General features: G+C 40.2%; 1 protein-coding gene across 6 annotated transcripts in view; it reads right to left on the reverse strand.

The window, feature by feature from the left end:
• LOC134539366 (vinexin) overlaps nt 1-22,846 on the reverse strand; it is a 173,109-nt gene that overhangs the window by 72,849 nt on the left and 77,414 nt on the right. The window contains exon 6 of one of the 6 annotated variants that reach the window (XM_063381352.1): nt 16,816-16,920. The exons of the other annotated variants lie outside the window; for them this stretch is intronic. Coding sequence (XP_063237422.1) covers nt 16,816-16,920 — 105 coding nt within the window. The remainder of the gene's footprint in view (nt 1-16,815; nt 16,921-22,846) is intronic. 6 annotated transcript variants of the gene reach the window in all.

Here is a 22,846-nt window from a genome sequence, read left to right on the forward strand (position 1 = left end):
GCGGATCAATTTTCGCGATACGTTAATGTTCAAACTACGAGAACTGTGGGGGCAATGAGAAACCCTAAAAACCGAAATAGGGCCAAGTCATGGACAACCCAGTAAAGACTACTTTTTCTTTTGTAAATGGAACAGTAATATTTACTTGTTTATTTGTACATTTACATGAAGAAAAAAACACAAAATAGTGTTTGCAGTAATACTGGGTTCGGATTCTTACCCGCCCATCTTATGATTTGTGTTATTTCTAGACCGTTACCTGAATTATATATTTCCAGTATTACTGCGCACCTTAATGAGCACAATAAAACAAAACAAGGCAAATAATTGAATATTCGAATATCTCATATATCATTTGTGACAACATTACTAATTACAGGTTTTATTCCACACTTTGTAATTGGGTTTGGGGGGGGGGGGGGGTATATCGAGGGGTAGCTGCCCCTCCCTGTATACACCCTTTCCTGACCCCTTAGTTTCTCTCCACGTCCCTGCGTTGGTAATACAATCATAACTGCGTGTTTTTTTAAGGGTTTGTTTATTACATTTATTCGTGAAATCTCCTAAATGTGATCCTGCAAGGTGATATCAGTTTAATGTTAAGGTTGAACTAAACAGGTTCACCTCAAACATGACGATTAAAAAAAAAAATTTCAAGCATTGATGACTGTCATTTTTTTTGTGCATGTAATGACAAGACACTTTATATTCGTTTGTTTTTGTTCGTCGCAACGCGCGCGGTGAGTTTGCCGTTGCGATTCGCAATTAATAATAATAATAATAATAATAACAGCAACAGTAAGGCGAGTGCAAGAGGCTTTACCGCCATCTTTTCGAACCTACTGGATTCAAAACCCACTCAGAACGTTCGCTTGGTTGGTAGAGAAGTCGAGCTCAAAAGAGGGATATATATATATGTATGTGTGTGTGTGTGTGTAGGTGTGTGTGTGTGTGTGTGTTATTTCTGTTACGGACACATGGCGCAACAACCACTGAGAGCAGAGAAATGCGCCATTCTGGCGGGAGTTGGGAACTGTTTGTATTAATGCATCATACGGTGACATCGTAACAAAATCATCGCGATACAGATTTACTAAAAAAAAAATTCTTCCTTTAAAGATTATCATCATAATTATTTAATTATCTAGTATAAAATTATTTATACAAATTTTTTTTGTTAAAATTTTTGTTCGGCCTTGTTATGGCATAATAAAATTTATGATTTGGAAAATAGTTAGGGACCGGAATTATTCAATGCTTCAATTACTTATAGCATATACTCCACAGTTATATGTATACACTCGGATGAATTTCCCCTTCCAATTGGCTGTTGACTTGTGAAACGTCTGTGCTTCTATTCTCCCTTTGCTTGAAAGTCTCTCATTGGTCCAGAGTCATCCAGATAACCCGTGAGCCAATCGCTGAAGCAGCGCTAAGGTATGAGAATTTTAATTTTAGGCTTATCGCAATGCGAATCATCGAATTTTTCCGGTCTCTAAAAATACTCTCCACAGGCTGCTGGATAGCATCGCCAGTTTTAGCTCGTTGCAAAAAATTCCACTGGCTTGAATGAACAGTTAAAAAACAGGGGCGTGTTTTTTTTTTTTTTTCTTCCGCGAAGAGACTTGGGAGCCTATAGTGGTGTGGCATAGTTTTGCGTTTCGATGTCCGCGTTGAGTTTCTTCCAGTTTCTTGCCCGCTGTCGGCACACAGGGTCACAGCCATCCAGCGCGCGAAGCCGACAACACTTATCGATAGAGACCGGAAAAATTCGCGAATTCATTTCGCGACAGGCTAAAATACAAATAGTTATACCTCAGTGCTGCCTCTGCCATTGGTTCACAACTCGCCTGGATGACGCTGGGCCATAACGAGAAACACCCGACCAAAGCTTTATCGAATCACAGGCTGCTACGCTGGGACGTCTCACAAGACTGCAGCCAATGAGTGGGTGCCATTTGACCGAGTGTGCGTAGAACTATGGAGTTCATCCTGGAGGTCATTGAACACGCGAATTTTTTCCGGTCTCTACTTATCGACTGCGAGAGAAGCTGTTGCTACAAGTCGGCCGCTAATCACGAGGAAGGAACCCCGCCGGCGCGAGAAATACCTGCGGCCAAGGGGCGTAAATCTGTTGGCTTCACAAGTAAGGGGGGGGGGGGGCGCCGTCCGGAGAGTTTTAAAACGACACAAGCCACCTCTGAATACGGTGCTCGTGTGTGGTATACTTGCCGATATTTTGGCCTGCAATGCAAGTCACAGGCAGAACGGGGCGTGGCTGTGTCATGGACACGACCGTGTGTTGCACGTGAATACGTGTACGTACAGGTAATATTTCCTACACAATAATATAAAATACGCTAATTATTTTTTTTTATTTTAACACCATATATATTCACTGCAACAACTTTACACTAATGTTTTATACATGCGATCGATAGATTTTGACGAGAGCTGACGATTGAAAACTCATAAAACGAACGTCGTAGCTTCTCCGAGTCAAATGTTTATACTAAATGGAAACTCTCGAAACGCAGCCAAAAATGACTCTCAAAATGGCGGCGCTTCATCCCTCCACCGCGCTTCGATGCGTCACAGTCCTCACTTTAGCGGAACGAATTCTTTGATCCTTTAGCTATCCAGCGGTGTAATTCAATTTTTTTGGACGGAGATGATAGATGTGTTGCTGCAACACCAAATTGTTATCATTCTTTTTTTTTTTAAATTGCCTCCCGCTGTGGAAGCAATTTTAAAGACGTATTCATGTCAAGAAGGAAGTTTTCCGCAAAGACGGTAGTTCTGACGTGAAAAAACCCCGGAGTTTCGGCATAGACGCTTCCGCCGAGTGGTGCTACCTCGTCGGGCCGGGGGAAGCCTACGATGTACATCAAGTTCCGTCCCTGCCCGAACACGCCCGAATATTCACCTTCGGCCAACCTCGGGGTTTATTTATATTTGTCTGTTTATTTTAATGTAGCCATATACTAACCTAACTAACCCGTCCGTAGTGTTTTCAAAAGTTTTTTTTTAATGTAGCTAGCCTATAACCGACAACTTTTTAATAATTGAATTTCATTTTTTTTGATGCGCAAAAAAAAATAAAAAAAAACAAATCCCGAAGTTGGCCGAAGGTGAATTGTGTTCGGGTGCAATCGGGAAATGGCAGAACTTTTACGTGCATCTCTCAGGTCTCCCATCGGGCCGGGAGGGGATGGTGGAGGCGGGGTGGCGAGGGGAGGGGGGGGAGCTCACCTGCGGCGGCGCTGGCCTTGAAGGTGGGCGCCGGGACGGCGGACTGCACGAGCATGGCTGCCACGACGACTACGACGGCGGCGGCGGAGGCGGCGGAGGTACCGCAGGAGGACCGACGCGGGGCGACGCGGCGGCCGGACTGCCCGCGGACGGCCGGGTGCCGCCTCGCCGCCAGCTGCGGCGCGCGGGCCGAGCCAAGCCCCAGGCGCAGGGGTGTCCACGGCGCGTCGCCCCTCCCTACCCATCCCTTGCCCTTCACCACTCTCTCGTCGTCGTCGCTACGAACCACACATCCCTGTGTACTATCCCTGCTAACTTCTTCACGCGCGTTACGGAAAAAAAAAATTTAGTGATATATATATATTTTTTTTTTACGACGAGCGCACAAGAAGCAACGAAATTTTCACACGATGGGAAAGAAGAAAAAAAAAGCTACACTTAAATTAAAATTGTGTGTGTGCTTTTCAATCTTATACTCTGGTGATTGATACTGAATACACGCCCATAAACGTTTACTGAATGAACATCAGTGATATCGATTGCGTTTGTAAACATTTTCAAGTATGTATAAGTATTTTTTTTTTTTTTGTGATTTATTGAAATAATACTTTACTAACCATATTTATATTTTATTTATGTCATTTGCATGCAAAATTAAAGTTAGCAAAAAAAATAACTTCTAACGCGCGTACGTAAGTACGCGCGCACCATTTTTTTTCTTGCATCTGTTGTTGAGTCACGAATTCCCTGTTTCCTAAACGTTGTCTCCGAGCGCCGGTGATTGCGCGCACTTGCGCGGCACTTTACCGCTACTGCATTACGCCTAGTAAATATCCGTTTGGAAAAAAAATACTGCTCAGTCCGAACTGACAGTTTGGACTGAACTGAAGCGTTCCCCGCACACGATCAGTCTGCTGTGATTGCTGTTGATTTGGATGTATCTTTTCATCATAGAACATGAAAAAAAAAAAAAAAAAAAAAAACTTTGAATGTTATGCAATTGCAGTTGCACGTTTAGTTAGAAAAAGGAAAGAAAAATATAGCATAGGAACCAAAGTGTATAAACAAGGATGTATGCCACGACACTCAGCTGACGGACTGATGGATTGATTTTTGGACTGACAGTTTGGACTAAAATATTCGCTGTTCCCACACACGGCAGTTCGGACTGAGGGTTCTCGAGCCCACAGTACAATTTGATAGGACGCCATCAGTTCGTCAGTCCGTCAGTTCCGACTGATCAGCCCACAATCCTCGCTTACACACGCGACAGATTTCTCCAATAAATAATAAAGGCATATTTCTATTGCTTCGTTCCTAAATGTAATCCCTGTTAGGGTATAATAGGAGATTTATCAATCTAGTAATAGTTTTATCTTCAAATCATATAATCTTCATATTAAGTTATTTTCAAAAGGTTTATCGGGGTTAGCGAGAGATTATATTGACTTGTCCCCATAGTTAATGTTACACACGCGACAGTTCCGACTGGTAAGTTCGAACTGATCCGTGTACACGAGCCTTAAAGCCTTGTCTCCCGCCTCGCGGATGTGGCCTCAAGGAGCGCCGTCCATACAGAGGTGTGTCTGTGTCGGCGAGGCGGGATGATAAGAGCGACGCTCGCTGGTGCTTCTAGCGCGGTGTCTCCTCTGGACTGGCGCGCAGTCTCCTCGTCGTCACAGGACAACTGTATAGGATCTGAAATGGTAACCCGCGACATCAGATAGCAGGGAAATTTAGACAAGGGTGTGATGCAAGTCCCTCGAGTACTTTCAATCAAGAATATGCACCACAATGTTTCGTGCGTAAAAGAAAATTCTGAAACACGTGCGTTTCAACCAGTTTAAAAACCGAAGTGCGGTATCAGAACTACTCAAACACCCTCAGCGCATTCGCAGATGATTTTCTCTGTAAGCAGGCGCCAGTCTGTTGGCGCGTTGTTTCTTCTAAAGATCCGCACGCCGCGTGCGTGGCATATATATATAATATATTATACATATTATATATATATATATAATGTGGTTAACGGTTTTCGCCCACAACCAGCACAAGATACACACAAGGTCGACGACGCCAGAGCGAACTACGCAACGTTGAGCATACACAACCAGGCCCTCGTACGAGTACTGGCACTCACAGAATAAAGTCATGACTGAGCAACACGCAAAAAAGCACACATACATAAACGGGACCCCGCCGACTAGGAACGTAAAAGAATCGTCATTGCTCCAAGTCGGCTCGGGTCGGTTCGGGTCGGTTCGGGTATACTCGACCCTCCTCGTGAAATGTTGTGCTGACTGGCGGCGGAGTGAGTGGTCAGTGTAACCACTCACCACCAGGGGCGTCTGCGTCCCTGGTCAATTATTCCAAATACAAATAAAATTCAAAGCGGACCACGAGTCCAAGTGCCCAACCCCCGCATGGTAGATTCTTTTCTACTCTGTCCAACACTTCATCCAGACCATCCTCTGTCTCCTGTAAATTCCTGCACGTAATGCATGCCAATTTGCATCCCGCATGAATGCGCCCAGGGTTTTCCCTCTGTCTATGCAGGTTTTACCTGGGCCCAACCTATCTCTAGTTATAGTCTAGATTTAAGAGTGAGGGGAGTTAGTCATGGCGCCAATCGTTGCCATGTCTGGCCAATCCCCTCCTAGCACATGATGCATGCGACCCTCTCCCTGCATGGCTGATCCCAGCATGACTAGGCGTATAGGCTTCGGTCTGAGACGCACCTAGGTCCCTCCCTAACCCGGACCCCTTCTAAATACACTTAGTTTTAGTTAGGTTGGAAACAAAATCGATGAACCCGGGGCGTTTCCAGGACAATCGCCTAAAGTCCCGCGCCGGTATTCTTCATTTCGTATCTTACATGTTTGTCTGGTGTCCTGCTAAGATAATGACATTACTGGCAAAAAATAAAATAAAATTTCACCAGCACGCGAACCAAAGCGATGGTCAATAAAAATTCCAATTCCATGATTTCGCATTAGAAAAAAACTTTCATATATCTTATTGTCACATTTATAACTACGAAATTCCACAGGATTGTGACCCTAGGATAATTTATCAGGAAAGAATATCAAATTTTTGAAGATAAATTAGCAAAAAAAATCATCAAAATTTTAGTTTTATGTGGGCTTGAAAAAAAAAATTGTCTGAAAGAATTTTTCAAATTTTCCGAGGGAGCCCTGGGGGCACGCAATCTAGGACCGCCACTGGCTGGAACATCGATGGACTTGTGGATCGACGGATGAAAAGTCTCAGCTATTTATCGTACGTATTGGAGAAGGGGCAAATCGAGGAACGACTGAGTCAGGGCTTAAAGTCCGCTCTGACATCAGGGTCGCTATTTTGATCTCATCACACTGAATGATTATTATTATTTTTTAATTTGACGGGAGTATTCATGTAAAATTACAGATATTTGTACATTTACATGAAAACTACTGTAACACTACACTGCTGTCCCAGTAACTCCAATATCTTTCCAGTATTAACTGCGTTCACAATAAGCATAATATAACAAAATAAAGTCCAAATATGGAATATTCTATCATATATTACATGGTTTAGAAATTATTACGCTTGAATAAAACATAAATTGAAACAAAAAAATCATGCTCCAATATTCGTAATATATACTCAATATTATCTCATGTATTTAATAAATGCAAAACAAACCTTAGCAATGGGTTGTACAAATGTACAATATTTTGTAGTGATACGGTTGTTTTCATGTAAATGCACAAATTTACAAATAATAATACGAATACGAATAATACGAATTTTGAAAATTTACCGATATAAAATTGAAATGCCCTTGAAACTGTTAAACCATAATGTGGCTTCTTTCAATTCCGTTATCCCCCCTGTAAGTAGATTGTTTCCAAAAAAAAAATTAAATGTCATTAGCTATAACATTTTAGTAACTAACTAACCGGTTATTTTCCTACGCTCCGTAACTCTAATGCGTGGTTATTAAAATATATTCAAGCATGCCACGTTTTAAGAAGAAAAAAATATAAAAACAAAAATCAAAGGTTTTAGGAGGGCAAAGACCTTAAAGTTGTGTTTTTTTTTTTTTTTTTTTTTTACCAACGGCTTCCACGTTTTTTAAATGGCTCGAGTCCAGCATTCGTCATGACTCGTATTTTACGAGCGACGAGTCGGAAACCAAAATGGTTCGCAGCTAATTAAAGTCAAGAGAGCCAATCTTTTTTTAACCCTCATTATTCCCCCCCCCCCTTTTTTTTTCTCTCAGCGGTGCGGTGGGAGTAAACACAACAAACCACTATTCAAACATAGCGTATATCGGTGTGTTTTTAACTTAAATTGCATTAAGTGTTACTTCCGTAGCTAAACATACAGGAAACCTAGACACGTAGAGAGAAACGTATATAAACATACAGGAGGTTTTTTGAGACAACGGGAATTCCGCAGTCGAAACAAGGAGACCGAACTCGGCAGTCCTATAGAAAAAAAAAATTATCACACTACGTCCATAGCCACTGATGTGGCATGGGCTCGTTCGCACATAGCACTTTGGCAAGAGTGTACGCAGAATTTATCTTCGGAGAAAGATAGAATCACTTTCCCCACTGATTTATTTCCAATTCTTTCCATTCGTTGGTTGGGATGCCGCTAATCATGTTTCAACACTGGAGACATGAAATATACAGTTTTCTTTTTCTGATATCATACAGTATTTTGCCAATATGAACCATACCAAATCTGTTGAGGTTGCGAAGTTGCTTCTTAGTGACAGGAAATTATTTTTTTTTGTCACAGTATATTTTTAGGGGCATGTAGGTATTTTTCGCAAAAAAAAAAAATCTTTTCGCTTGTTAGACTGCAATGAGGTATGCCTGCGCTAACGATTGTTCCCTTGTGGATTTGTTATTGTTATAGACTTGATGTATTTATAAGTAATTTTAATGTTTTTTTTTACTCGAAAAATATGATTTTATTCAAATTCGATACTATCGGAAAAATATAGATATAAAAATATCGGTATAAAAATATCGATACAAAATCATGGAATTTTTTTTTTAACCTGAAAATATCGAATTTTGCGATATATGGTTGCCATGTGAACGCGCAGAACTAGGAAGTAGAGACCGGAAAAATTCGCGGATTCATTTCGTGGTATGTTAAATTCCAAATAATCATACCATTGTGCTTCTTCTGCTATTGGTTCACTATTAATATGTAGGACTCTTGGCCAATTAGAGACCGTCAGTCAAAGAAGTAGGTATCCAATCACAAGTTACCCACTTGAGACACCTCAAAAATTCAGCACCCAACCAACAGGCGCCGTTTGCCCAAGTGGGGCAGGGGATCATGGAGTCTATCCTGAAGGTCACAGAACTCGCGAATTTTCCCAGTCCCTGCTGGTGAGGTCTGCGGGAACGAGGCCAGTGGGTCGGCGCGCGGGCCGTAGCGCTGGTCACCCGCCGACACGCAGGCCTGACGCCCACGACAATTAGCAAGGACGCTACGTGACATGGCAGCGAGGCGGCGGTGGGGGGCGGCGGCGGTGGGGGCGGCGCCACTGAGGCGGCGTCATCGTCACTAGGGGGGCCGGGCAACTACGGAGTGGATAGCCCCTCCTCCAGAGCACAAATTATATATTTTGAGGTTATACTTATTTAGGCGCGTTATGAAAAAAAATTCACATGAGAGTGAATTTTTTACGATGCGCGGACACCATGCAACGAAATTTCTACAGGATGAAAATAAAAAAAAAAAGGGGGGGGGGGTCTACATACAAATAAAAATTATATTTGTGCGCTTTTATTATTTCATGAACAATTAAAATTGCTCAATTAAATTAAACATTCGGCAGATTTATTGATTTTAATTATTAAAGAAAATTTATGTCGATTAAAGTTTATTCACTGGTTTATATAAATATTGAATACTCCCGTCCTTTCATTATTTTATTTCCATTAATCGGTTGCATGCAAAATTAAATATTTTTTAACTACGCCAAGAAAGCGTAACTTCTAACGCGCGTACGTAAGTACACGCGCCCATATCCCCGTGTAGCTCAACTTATAGGTAGAGACCTGCAAAATTCGCGGATTCATTCGGTGATAGGCTAGAATTCAAACACATAGTCTAGTCTATACCTCTTAGATAATTTTGCTATTGGCTTACTGTTCATCTGGACGAATCTCAACCAGTTATAAACCCTCAACCAAAGAAGGATAGAATCACAGACAAACCAGCTGAGACGACTTACAAGTCAGCAGCCAATGAACTTGCGTTATTTGCCCGAGTGTACAGGGGTATGTGCAGTCCATCCTGAAGGCCATCGAAACCGTGAATTTTCAGGTCTCTACTTATAGGTAGGGACACCTGTATTTCGTGTCAAGGTATTTCACAAAATACTGTAGCTTTTTTCCTGTTGTTACTGGCCGAGGTCGGTGAGAGGTGTCGCCCCGCTCTTGACGGGGCCAATGAGAATGTGGTCACCGTACTGCTGCACCCTCACAATTTGCCATGACTCTTAGAAAAAGCTACAGTGTTTTGAGAAATACCTTGACATGAAATGAAATCGCGAAATACAGGTGTCCCTACTTATAGGTAAGGCGGGTGAGAGAGCCCGTGTGTCGCCGAAGACTACTGGAAGGGTCCCAGGACGGGGGATGGGGGCCTCCCCCCCCCCCCTCTAGGCAGCGCGCCACTGCCGGATATAACACCGCGACGAGTGACTCACGCGCCCACCCTCGACCCGGGAGGGGGGGGGGGGGGCGAAACAGAACCTAAGCAGAAGGTCGACGGGAAATGTTACAACAGGTAGCCACGGTCATCTAGCGCGGTCGGACGCACCAGCCCGCGATTTTAATTCGATTACTAGAGACCGGAAAAATTCGCGAGTTCATTTCGCGATAGGCTAAAATACAAATAGTTATACCTCAGTGCTGCCTCTGCTATTGGCTCACAACTCACCTGGATGACTCTGAGCCAATGAGAAACACCCAACCAAAGCTGTATCGAATCACAGGCTGCTACGTTGGAGCGTCTCACAAGACAGCAACCAATGAGTGTGTGTCATTTGACCGAGTGTACGTAAAACTATGGAGTTCATCCTACAGGTCATTGAACACGCGAATTTTTCCGGTCCCTATCGATTACACTTGTTAACAATCTTACGAGATCTAAATTAAATTGACTTAAATTTGAGTAACACGACAATATTATTCTTCTCTCTGTTTCTAAGTTTCACGAAGCCGGGGCGGTTGACCAGAAGCGCACAAAGCCCCTGGTTATAGCCCCTGGTTATAAAAAGTCCAGACGCGGATACACGCCTCGTGTCCAAGCACGTAAGCAAACGCACGGTAGAAACTTCTCTACCCAGAGCAGCTCTTCTCCTGGACCATCCTGCTTTTAGTCCCGCTGCTAACCTGTACTTTCAATGTACGCTATACTGCACCCCGTGTGGCTCAGCCCACCTTAACTAGTTATAGTATAGAGTCAAGATAGGGGAGTGAGTCATGGCTAGGGGCAGGCATTTGTCGCGAAACATAATTTATTTCCATTTTATTGCCATTAAATTTTGTACTTTCAACACATAAATTAATTAGCAAAATGATAGTTCAAATTTTTAAGTTCATGGTTGGCTTGAAAATTATGATTTTAAGAGTCTATTTTTCAAATGTTTCCGGGCCAATTTCCCATAGAAGGCCCTTAAAAAAAACAATTTGGCGTCTTTGATTTACAGTTAGTTCTTCCCGTTTATCTTAGTTTTAATGATATTACGTTTCATGATTTGACTTCCGAAATTAGATTAACTTTTTTCTTCTTTCGCTCGGAACGCGGCAGTGGCGTAACCACGAGATGGGGGCACGCACATGGCCTAATGAGAAGTGCGACAGTGTACTGCCCGTAGACTTCCGAAGTGAAGCACGGGTAAATCAGCTCGTGTAGGCTAAGTTGTCCGCAGACACCGTTATGAAGCAATGATATTATCACAAAACTACTGAAAAAATACTATGAATAATCTTGTATATTGCGTTTTTTTCTCATTCTTCTTCTTCTCAGTCTTGATTTATTTTTTTTAGTTTTAATTCTTTAGGCGCGTTATAAAAAAATGATGAGTGTATTTTTACGATGAGCGCGCAACATGCAACAAAAATTTACATGTTGAAAAACGGCTACATACATATAAAAATTATATATGTTCTTTTAAATCATGTACTTTAGTGATTTATATTAAATATTGATCAATTTAATTAAAAACATATTTATTTTATGTGAGTATTTGTGATTGAAATTGTGTTTACAAACTTTTTCAGGTGTCTTTTCAAGTGTGAATAACTATGCCAGGTTGCTTATAAGCATCCATTGTCGCTGGCAGGGAGTTTCTGTGGAAGTTTTAGTAGTCTCCTGGCCGTTTTCATGGGAGTGCTTGTGAAGTTATGTTCCCGTAAACGATTTAGTAATTGCATTAAATATTGGCGGTACTGGGACAACACAAAATCATAAATATCCGGGTAAAAATCTGAAGACAGTACTACTGCGAACACTATTTTGTAGTGACACAATTGTTTTCATGTAAATGTACCTACAAATTTACAATATATGTAAGTTTGGATGAATATTTCTGTTCCACTTACAAAAAAAAAATATTTAATTGTGGCCAATTAGACGCAATTCTTATTCTTGCAGTCTCGTTCAGCCAGTACTTGTATATACACAGAAATTACCGTAAATTTAGGGACTTTTAGACGAAGAATCAACCTCAAACAAACGAAGTGTTTTTCGAAATTTCAAATAACTGAAATTTCATAGAAACCAAGCCGTATTTTGATTTCCGAGTTGTATGTTACGTTACAAACAAAGATAAACACGCATGTGGACCAAATAAGAGAGTTTTAAACAAGTTTTTTGACAGGTTTGTTGATACGCCGAGAATATTCTTTTGATGTTATTTTGGTTTCGCGTTCAAAGAAAGTGAACTCAAGTGTCCGTTAAATTTACGAAGATCCCTGGATGATATTTTTTTTAACCAGCTTGCTTCGTAAATTCAAGGTGGAAAATTTTCCAACGGCGGAGCCTAATTTACGTCGGACGCCATCACATTGCCTCTGCGGGGATTATTCATTCGTAGAGACCGGAAAAATTCGCGGATTAATTCGGCGATAGGCTAGAATTCACATACATATACCTTTTAGATTATTTTTCTATTGGCTTACTGTTCATCTGGACGAATCTCAAACAGTTATAATAAACCCTCACCCAAATACGGATCGAATCACAGACAATCCAGATGAAACGACTTATAAGTCAACAGCAGATGAGACAACTATAAGTCAGCAGCCAATGAACTTACGTTATTTGCCCAAGTGTACAGGGTAATGTACAGTCTATCCTGAAGGCCATCGAAACCGCGAATTTTTCCGGTCCCTATATTATTCGTAGAGACCTGCAAAATTCGCGGGTTCAATGACCTCCAGGATAGACTCCAATATCCTCTACACACTCGGGCAAATGCCACCTGTTCATTGGCTGCTGACTTGTGAGTCGTCTCGACCGAGTGTCTATGATTGGACACTTCTTTGAGCGAGGGTCTCTAATTGGCCCTCATTACTCCAGATTAACAGTGAACCAATTGCAGAAGCAGCGCTAAGGTATAATTATTTGAATTGTAGCATATCACGAAATGAATCCGCGAATTTTTCAGGTCTCTATCATTCGGTATGACGGTTGCGACGCTACAAGCTGCCGACGCGGCGGTGGTGCGGTCAACAGGTTCGCCGCCGAAGGAGGTATTTATACTCGGCGGGCGCGGGGCAACAGGAAACAGGACTGAAAATAGCCCCGCGTGGCCACACGTGCTGCTGGCCTCGCACTGCCCCGCCTGCACATCCTGATTGGTAGATCCTCCTGGTCCTCCGCTCTAAGTGGTGTGCCATGGAAGGGTTGTGTAGTGCCTGGGGTCTTTGTAGCTGCCGCTCTGTCCGGTTCTGCTCTGTGTTGACTGTCGTTGGGAACCACGCCTGGCTTCTGGGGTGTCTGCACCGATCACCCTGGTTGAAGAACCATCCTGGTCCTCCGCTTTAAGTGGTGTACTCGGAAGGGGTGTGTAGTGCCATTCATAGGGACAGGAAAAATTCGCGGTTTCGATGGCCTTCAGGATAAGACTGCACATTCCCCTGTACACTCGGGCAAATACCTAATGCAAGTTCATTGGCTGCCGACTTGTAAGTCGTCTCGGCTGGTTTGTCTGTGATTCGATCCTTCTTTGGTTGAGGGTTTATAACTGGTTGACATTCGTCCAGATGAACAGTAAGCCAATAGCGAAATCATCTAAGAGGTATATGTATTTTAATTTTAGCCTATCGCCGAATGAATCCGCGAATTTTTCCGGTCTCTAGGCCCATTCATCTCTGGGGGTCGGTCATGGTTTTCCTACCCGGATTGGCTCAGTTCGGTGACAAAGTTGGTTGGTTGAAGCCTGTCTGGTGGCAGGCCGAAGTTAGTGCGTGCTGGTTGGGTCTGTACCTGCTGGGCGGCGGAGACCTGAGGTTAACTTCGTGTGAAACTCTGTCCACTGAGTTGCGTAGGTAGTTGGCGGTCCGCTAGTCGGACAGAGCGGAGGGGACCTGTTTTTTTTCAAGTCTAGTTCAGACGTTGGGCTCTGGATTTAATAAGATCTGTAAGACGACTCCTATTTTACCCTTCGAGCCGGAAAACAAGTGTCCCGCCAGCGACGAGACACCGCGCCCGCAAACCTCGCGAACCGTAGCGTTTACGTTTACGTGCCTGCGGTGGCACGTGCAGTTTCGTTCACAATCGATAAAACTCGACTGGTCACGTAAAAATCGCCCCGCGAACCACACCATTCCATAATCTTTATCATGGTTTAAAAAAAAAAAATCATGCTTGACTGAAACAACAGTTAAAATACAAAATCATGCGCCAATTTTCATACGAAATATCTCTAAAAACGTATTTCATATATGCAGAAAATAACCATAGTCGTGTTTCCTACAAAGTTACAATATCTTTCTTGTAGTAGCATATTACGAATTATTTCTTGGTAACTGGTTTCCAAAGGAATTGTTTGTAAAAGTACAGAACATTTTTTTTTTTCCTTCTGTGCACGACGTTTTCCTGCAGTGTGATCAGCTAATCAACAACCGAGTACGCCTTGCTCGTGAGATCTGCCCTGACATGTCACATCTTTGAGATTATTCAAATCTGTGCACCAGGGTTACAACACATTTATGCTGGTCTTCAGAGTACACTAGGGGGGGGGGGGGGGGAGATTGTTGTTGGTACTACATAACACATATTTACCTCTTCCTGCGGGTCCCTACGCCTATGAGGTAATCTCTAGATTCTACTGTTCCTAAGATTGAAGCGCTGGTAAACACACTGGTCGTGATAACATTTCTCCCACTATCCATTTCTCCACCTTCTAAAGCCTAGCTAGAGCAGAGAACCATTCCCAAAGTTGCTTTATTCCATAAAATTTCATTAATATATCGTTATCTATTGATGATATTCATCACAAGTTATGAGTGCTAGTAAACATCAACAAACCACAGACTGTTAACTCTTGCTAGTGCAACCATGCCCAAAGTCCTTATACCGTAAACAATTTTCATACCTACGTAGTCATCTATGGACTCTGTTAATTGTAAATTTGAACTGCTAGTAAACTTCAACATGAAAAACATTCTAAAACCTGACAAGCGTGCAGAAAAATACCCCTACAGCATCCTTTAAACGTAACATTCATCTGTATATTATATTCTTCTAATGTTCTGAACGCTAGTAAACACACTGGTCGTGTCTGAACCACCCTACAAGTCACGCCTTTTAAAGCATGGCTTAGGCACAGTACCACGACCCACAGCTACATTATATCGTAACATTTCATGACTATGGGGTAATCTATGCATTATATTCATCTTAAGTTTGAAGCCTGTGTATACCAACTAGCATTTTCAATGTCATTTCTCAAGCCACGCTACTCAAGTTTGACAAATGCACCAAATTGTGCCATTAAGTTAGAGAAATTTAGAGGTCCACTTATACGGTAACCAGGTGTTACTTATTCCAAATTTTAAGCATTAAAATTAATTATTTAAACATTTTTTTAATATAGTTCAATACATTTTCATTTCATAATTTGGATCACAAAACAGTATCACTTAATGGAGAACCTCGATAATTTACATTTGCCACATTAAGGTCGCATGGCAGTAGAGTTCTAACTTTAATATATATTATGTACATAAAGTGACTAAGATAAGATGGAAACTTTACATACTTATAAAGAGTTTATTTTCGGTCTGATAATTGTAGGAAATGTCTTGCTTGAAATATATGTCGTTATTTGGGAAAAGCTTGAGTTTCAGTAAAATTTTAGCAGTCCCAAGAATAGTGTCAGGAATTAGTGTCAGAAGTTTGATACCAAGTGTTCAGTTCAGTTGTAAAGCACTATATAAGGTACCTGTACCGAACATGGCCCATCTGACTAACACATATATTGATTATTTATGTGTACAATGTTTGTAGCGGTCCCATGCAGAGACGGTTTATTCCAGCACAGTAGAGGCCAGTGGGGCAGGACATTTTGATCACTGGGCCATATTCAGCACGATTACCTTACATAAATTAAATTACTATAGCTAGAAACCTACGAAAGTTGCGTTATTTTCTGGCACCAGCCTAGACTGTACACACTTATATTTTGTTCAATGGTAACATTCCGTCTAGACTGCAAATAATTGGGTCGTGTAAGATTTGTTATTGATATGTAACATCTTAGCTCTTAGGTATAAGCCATTTGGTGGGAGTAATTTCGTGAATGGAATGGAAGCCCCGGAGAACGGAAATGTGTAACCACGGTGCTGCCTTCTGTGGCGGATGACGCAAACCAAAGTTCACAAAGCCAAAGGGGACCTTTGCTGTGTTAACTGTTTAATGAATTTAAAAAAATATATACAGGCAGAATTTTTAATAAAATTTCTTGTCGAAAATTAGGTACGAAGCCGGTTTTTTTCCCCACTTTTATTTGAGACGTTTCATTATATAGTTTAAAAATTTCGATCTAATCATCAAATGATTCAATAGTCGACGTAGCTGCACCGGCAGCGAATTCTAGCGGCGAGGATTCGCATCAAGAAACGTAGTCGAAAACACAATAATTTGCGTAAATATTTATCAACGCATCGGCATTGTTTTAAAATAATCCCACGTTTAATTTTGTGTCCCGAGTTTCGTATTGTGGGTGTAATTTTTGCAACATGAGAACACGCGAAATTTTCTCGTTTCAGAGTTTAGATGTTACACATCACTGGCGAGTGTTTAAAAAGACTCGCTCACGTGTTTTTTTTATATATATATAAATTGGTCTCTTGTTCTTCAACTTGAATTTTTCAAGACGTGCCAAACTATACCTAAGGTAAAATGAAAATTGCCATCAAATGCGTATTGGTTGAATAAAAAATTTCCAGGCAAACGTGCAGATAAACGACGCAAGTTTCGCAGGTGTGCGCGTGTGTGTGGAAGTTTACCTGCGCGAGGGAACAAACAACCCACCTGCCCGCGGCAGCAGGAAGCCCTTGCTTAGGACCAGCTGAGCGTCTATCTCCTTCAGTAGATCGCCACACTCCCATGCTGCAGGGCTGGCGCCGTCTAGCGCAGCTACAGGGCAGGCACAGCTACAGGCAAGCGCATCTACAAAGCAGGGTTCTTACAGATGTTACAGCTGGGACATTTCGAAGAGTCTCCTTCCCAGTTAGAAGCGTTTTACATCTGCAGGAGGCATTCAAAAACACTGGTCAGTATAATTTTCGCGGTAAAAGGAAGGGGGGAAAAAGGGGGGGGGGGGGGGTTGTCTGTAAAGTCGCGGTTTACGGGCGATAATTTTACGTGATAACGTCATAAGAAAACATCGATGAAAAATTGCATACTTTTTTTAATTTTCAAATATGATTTACAGTTTTTGCAAATTTAATTTAAATATAATCGCGAACAATGAGTTAAAAAGCCCGCCTTAAACTGTTTGATATTATAGAAGATTTTCTCGCACGGTGGTTGGCCGGTTCTTGCACGCTCGGCTCAGACGGAACGTGACAATTTTTTTCGTGCGTGCAGCCGGCGTTCATCGAATTTATAAGACGTTATCACGTCAAAAATTTATTAAAAACGATTCTAGAAAATTTTGGAAAAAAAAAAACCTAAGAACTTTTAAGTAACAATTGTATTATCTTCAAACATTTGCAAATATGAAACAACTAGTGTTTCACTCGTGCGATTACTTTTTTCTTTAATTATCACATCGCGTAGTAAAAAAAGTTATCATCAATCGTGAAAAAAGTTATTGATTGTGATAAGAATTAGATTATGTACGTGGTACATAATAATAGTGATATAAGTTGGTGTTTTCACCTTATATTGGTCGCACTTGTGAAAGGAATGTAGTTTTATTGTTACATCTCTGGCTCCCGTCATCGTACCGAGATAAAATATACACTGGTTTTTAAGTCTAATCATAAGCCTTTAAACACAAAAAGTTCCTAAAAAAAAAAGGTCCAGCAGTTTTTGCACGATACTCGAACAATCAAAACAGAAAATATTCAATAATAATATAGAAATTCATTAAAAATTATTTTAATTTTAACGCAATAATATAAATATTTGTTATAATGATACCAAATTTATATGGAATGACTACGTGCTTTTTGCTAAAAAAAAAAAAAGGGGGGGGGGGGATGAATACAATTGAGTTCTTATTATATAAATCTATATGAGGATTTCTAGAGCCTATCATAAAATTTTAGTTCAAAATATTATAATTTTAAGGATGTAAATAGAAGGACTTCGCAAGGCCTTGAAACATTCCTTCGGGAGATGAAGGCCATTTTAAGGAGTGTGATGCTGTAAGATCCCTGCACTAGAGAAGCAGGTCTACTGCAGGCAAGGCATGCACCACCAAGTCAGTCAGGCTAAAGGCTACAACCACCAGGTTAAGTCATGCGGTCCGCACCACCTGCAGTCAGATGTACAGGAGGGGAAAGAGGCGCGTGCCACATCACGAAATTTTTTTCTCCAGCTATCGACGTCTTTTCCACGAGGGAAGCCATTTTATAACTCGAATTGGACCTCTCCAATCTTTAGTTCGAGTGCCGACATAAAAAAAAAAAAAAAAATTAAAATTAAAAAAAAATCGGATGAAACTCAATCGGCCAACGACTTAAGTATTTGAAAAATATTCTCAACAAAAACTAGGATCCCATTAATACAACCAGGAAATTATATAATAACACATAATGATTTACACCTAAAATAGGTTTCTTCTCATCTAGTATTAGGGATGATATTTTGTTAATGCAGGAGACACACTGGTGTTCAGTATTGAAAGGTAGAACATTTTCACAAAATAGGAATGTTCACACTGTTAAATGAAAATATATCTCGCACTTGTGGTGTTTTTTTAGAAAAAAAAATGCCCCATATTTCTGAAATACTTCTAACAAGACAGCATTTAAAAATAAAAATGTTTTTATGTTTTATGTTAATGGAGCGTCGATAATATGATAGTCTTAATGGTCAAGTATGAATGGTTCTTGCGTATTTTATAACTATAAAATATAGCCTGCTGGAGAAATGAATAGCACTCCAGCGAGAGTATACGCATGGCTGACCACAATAACAATACATCCCTAAACAACATACAGCTAACGGTATTTTTTTACCGCTGTAGATAAGAGTTGCTATTTTACTGATATAACACTCCGTAAATCCGTTCGTAGAAACCTGTAAAGAAGTTTCTGCCTCAGAAAATATTACCACCTGCATTAGTGTTAATACAAAATAAATACTACACTAATAATTAGCAACACTTAACATTTATTAACTACGACTGCAACAGCACATGCTTGATTAACACTACACTCCAAACGTCACCAATTACGACCATTAGAATAGAAGAAAACATCAGCCAATTATTGAAAGAGCAGGGTGTAAAGTTTAGTCGTGACTGCAAAACTTACCTGATGACGTGGCGCTCACGTGGCCTGGTTCACGTGTTCATCTCCAGCCCCTAGCACGAGCACAGAGTCGCTTGTGTGTTTCTAAGTTATGATAGTTCTAAGTTGTGTGTTTCTAAGTTATGTCAGTTCTAAGTTATGAAGTTACGACGTTTTTTAAGTTATGTGGTTTGGTGTTTGTGTTTCTAAGTGTTTAAGTTATGGCAGTTCTAAGTCATGGCAGTTCTAAGTCATGACAGTTCTAAGTCATGGCAGTTCTAAGTCATGGCAGTTCTAAGTTATGGTAGTTCTAAGTTATGGCAGTTCTAAGTTATGACAGTTCTAAGTTATGACAGTTCTAAGTTATGGTAGTTCTAAGTTATGGTAGTTCTTAAGTTATGATAGTTCTAAGAAATGATAGTTCTAAGTAATGATAGTTCTAAGTTATGATAAGTTACGGGATTTCTAAATCGCGTGTTTCTGCGTTGTGTTTGTAAGTTATGATCGTTCTAATTTATGATAATTCTAAGGTATGTCGCTTTTTGAGAATTCTAAGTTATGACTGTTCTAAGTAGTGTGTGGATCCCGCGAACCGAGAGGTTCGGAGCACACTGAAATATTGGATGTCTCTTCCCATAAAGCCCGCGTGACGTAACTCCCTGCCTTAACCTCTAGGTACATGCTAACTGGATACAGCAAATAACAATAAGCAGTTTGATACCTTTAGCGTTCTGCCCCCTCCCCCTTGGAATTGTATTGTATTGTATAAATTTGTTGACAGTAAATTAAGTTGCAAGTTGTAAAATGTGTAGTAAAAAGGTTTTTGCTTACGTCAATTTACCTGTTTTACTTCTTACGCTTATTCTCCTTATTTACATGTTGAATTCTTCAGCTTGTAAACATTTAAAATACAAATTGTTTTAGAAAAAAATATTTACACATAAATTTTTTTTTATAATTAGCTGTCAATACCCCATTTCTCTCTCCCCCCCCCCCCCCTCTTTTCTTCATACCCATTAGGAGAAAAATATAAATCACAGAATTTTTAACTTCAATGTCAGTGGCTAAATCTTGACTTAATTATAATTTCACAAGATTAACTTATTATACTTTATTCAAGTGTCGAAATTCTCAAATATTTTAAGAAAAATGATAACAATTAAAACAACATAAATTTTATTAGGCCTATGTTAAGGGGCCCGCCTACCTGGTCACACAGACGGTGTGCAGAGCTTCAGGAAAAACAACGCGATTTCAAAACTACTCAAGATATCCGAGTGGGGCCTATTTACGAATAGCATTTAAGAGTTCGCTGAGGACCGAAAAGTACTTTTAATTTCGGATTAAGTTTTTAAACTGTATTTTTAGAAGCGTTAAAATGCCTAAAACGCGTGTTTTCAGAGTAATTTTTAGGCATAAAACAATCAGTACAGATTCTTGAAAGTACTTAAGGGGCTTGCATAACACCTTTATCTTCATTTCTCCGCCATATAATGTTACGGTCACCGCTCAAATTTCACAGTTATCTTGTGACGACGAGAAGACTGCGCGGCAGTTCAGAGCCTTGCGCTTAGAGGCTATACCGCGCTGGAAGCACCAGCGAGCGTCGCGCTTATCATCCCGCCTCACTAACACACATACACCCCTGACGAGGCGGGCCCCTTAACTGCTTACACTAACCAGTCCATAATTGATTGGTACCTTCCTCACAGTTGCTGCAAGGTTGTAATTGTAAAAAGTAAAAAAATGCGCTTCACATCACTGACCGACAACTGCAGGCCAACTAGTACAGGGGGAAGAGATAGGTACCGAAATAACGCCATTTTGGTTTCAACGGTTTTCAATTCATAAAAAAATATTAATTTAAAATTACATATATTTGTAAATTTGTATATTCACGTGAAAATAACTATCGCTACAAAATATTGTTCGCAGTAATACTAGGTTCGGATTCTTAACCGGACATTTATGATTTGTGTTTACCCAGTACCTCCCAATAGTTACATGTTTATTTGTAAATCGTTCCGTGAATAGTTTTTCGGGATTAACTACGCACATTGATAAGCACAAAAAAAATCGAATTATTGAATAAACGATTACCTTTTCATTGGTTTAAAAATCCATGCTTGAATGACACATCAATTAAATCTATAATTATGTGCCAATTTTCGTGAGAAATACTTAATATTATATCGAAAAAAGTATTTTATATATGCAAAAAAATCCATAGCCATATGTTGTACAAAGTGACAATATTTTTTTTTGTAGTATTAGAAACTATTTATAAGCAACTGATTTCCAAAATACTATTTTGTAAAAGTACAGATTTTTTCTGCGTGCAGTATATAATTTATTGGAATGCCTGAAATTAAAAATACTGACTGCTAATAATATTTTCCCATGTTAAGTCATTGTTATTTATTCCTAAATTCATTTTTCTTAATGACATCAACTATTATATAGGTTTTTAGAATTTCATAGTATGCGTTCTCTGCCTTAAATATGGCAAATTTTCAATATTAAACGTTAAAAAGTTGATATACCATTTAAACTGTAGGTAATTATATGGCGTCTTTCGTTTCCTATATATCTCCCTCTAACAACTTCCTTCTGATTCAGTGACATTCTTTAACACGCTCGTTTTTGTCTCACGAGTGAAGAGAAACGAGTAGGTAGGTATTTTGTGCCAATATAGTTATCAAAACACTGTAAATTATCTTGTATTTTTTTTTACAGTGCATAATTGTTTTCAGGCGAATTGCACACGTTCAGTGGTACAGGAGCCGCATTCTCATTGGTTAGTTCAAGCGCAGCTCGCAGTTAAGAAAGAAGTTTGGTAAACACGAACACAGTTTTTTTCCAAGTCTACCACGAAGTTAAATTTTCACCGTGGAATAATACTGCATCTACGTATCAGAATCACGATGTCCTCAATGTTTAAAATGAGAAAATACCTTGTTTTCATGTGTAGAAAGTTTTAAATCAACAAGTGCACTGTTAAGTTGGTAGCGGCGAATTTTTTTGATATGTTTGTGTGAAGATGAGTAAGGATTGAATAAGCACAAGCTTACGTATGTACTTAACATTTCTACAATTTCACTTAACCGACAGAGACAATAATCTGTCAACCGAAAGAGACAAATCTGTCCGATAACATTTTTTTTTTCAAAAAAATATTTCACCAAACACAAAAAAAAATAACATTACGTACTCTGATTTCTAAATATATATTTCTTGACATAACGCAGTTATCATTCAGGCGAATCACCGAAGTTTGATAACACAACAAAGCTAGTATTTCATTGGTCCAGCCAAGTGCGGAGCAAGCTTCCTTCGGTGATCCGACCCAATTGGGAAAGAGATGTTGCATATGTGATCAAACTAAGCAGAAGCCTAACAACAGACAATCAAATTATCCCGCGATGAATTCGTCTTTGGTCGATATGTGCAAACTGGAAACATCAGCAGGTTCAACGACCTCTGGGAAGGACTCCATAGTTCTCTGGATACTCGGGCGAATTTCATCTGTTGATTGGATGCTGAATTGTAAGGGTTTCTCGTTGCCACAAAATCCTTGTAAGCCGTGAACCAACAGCAGA

This window comes from Bacillus rossius, chromosome 15 (genome assembly GCF_032445375.1).
Source record: "Bacillus rossius redtenbacheri isolate Brsri chromosome 15, Brsri_v3, whole genome shotgun sequence".
Classification (NCBI taxonomy): Eukaryota; Metazoa; Arthropoda; class Insecta; order Phasmatodea; family Bacillidae; genus Bacillus; species Bacillus rossius.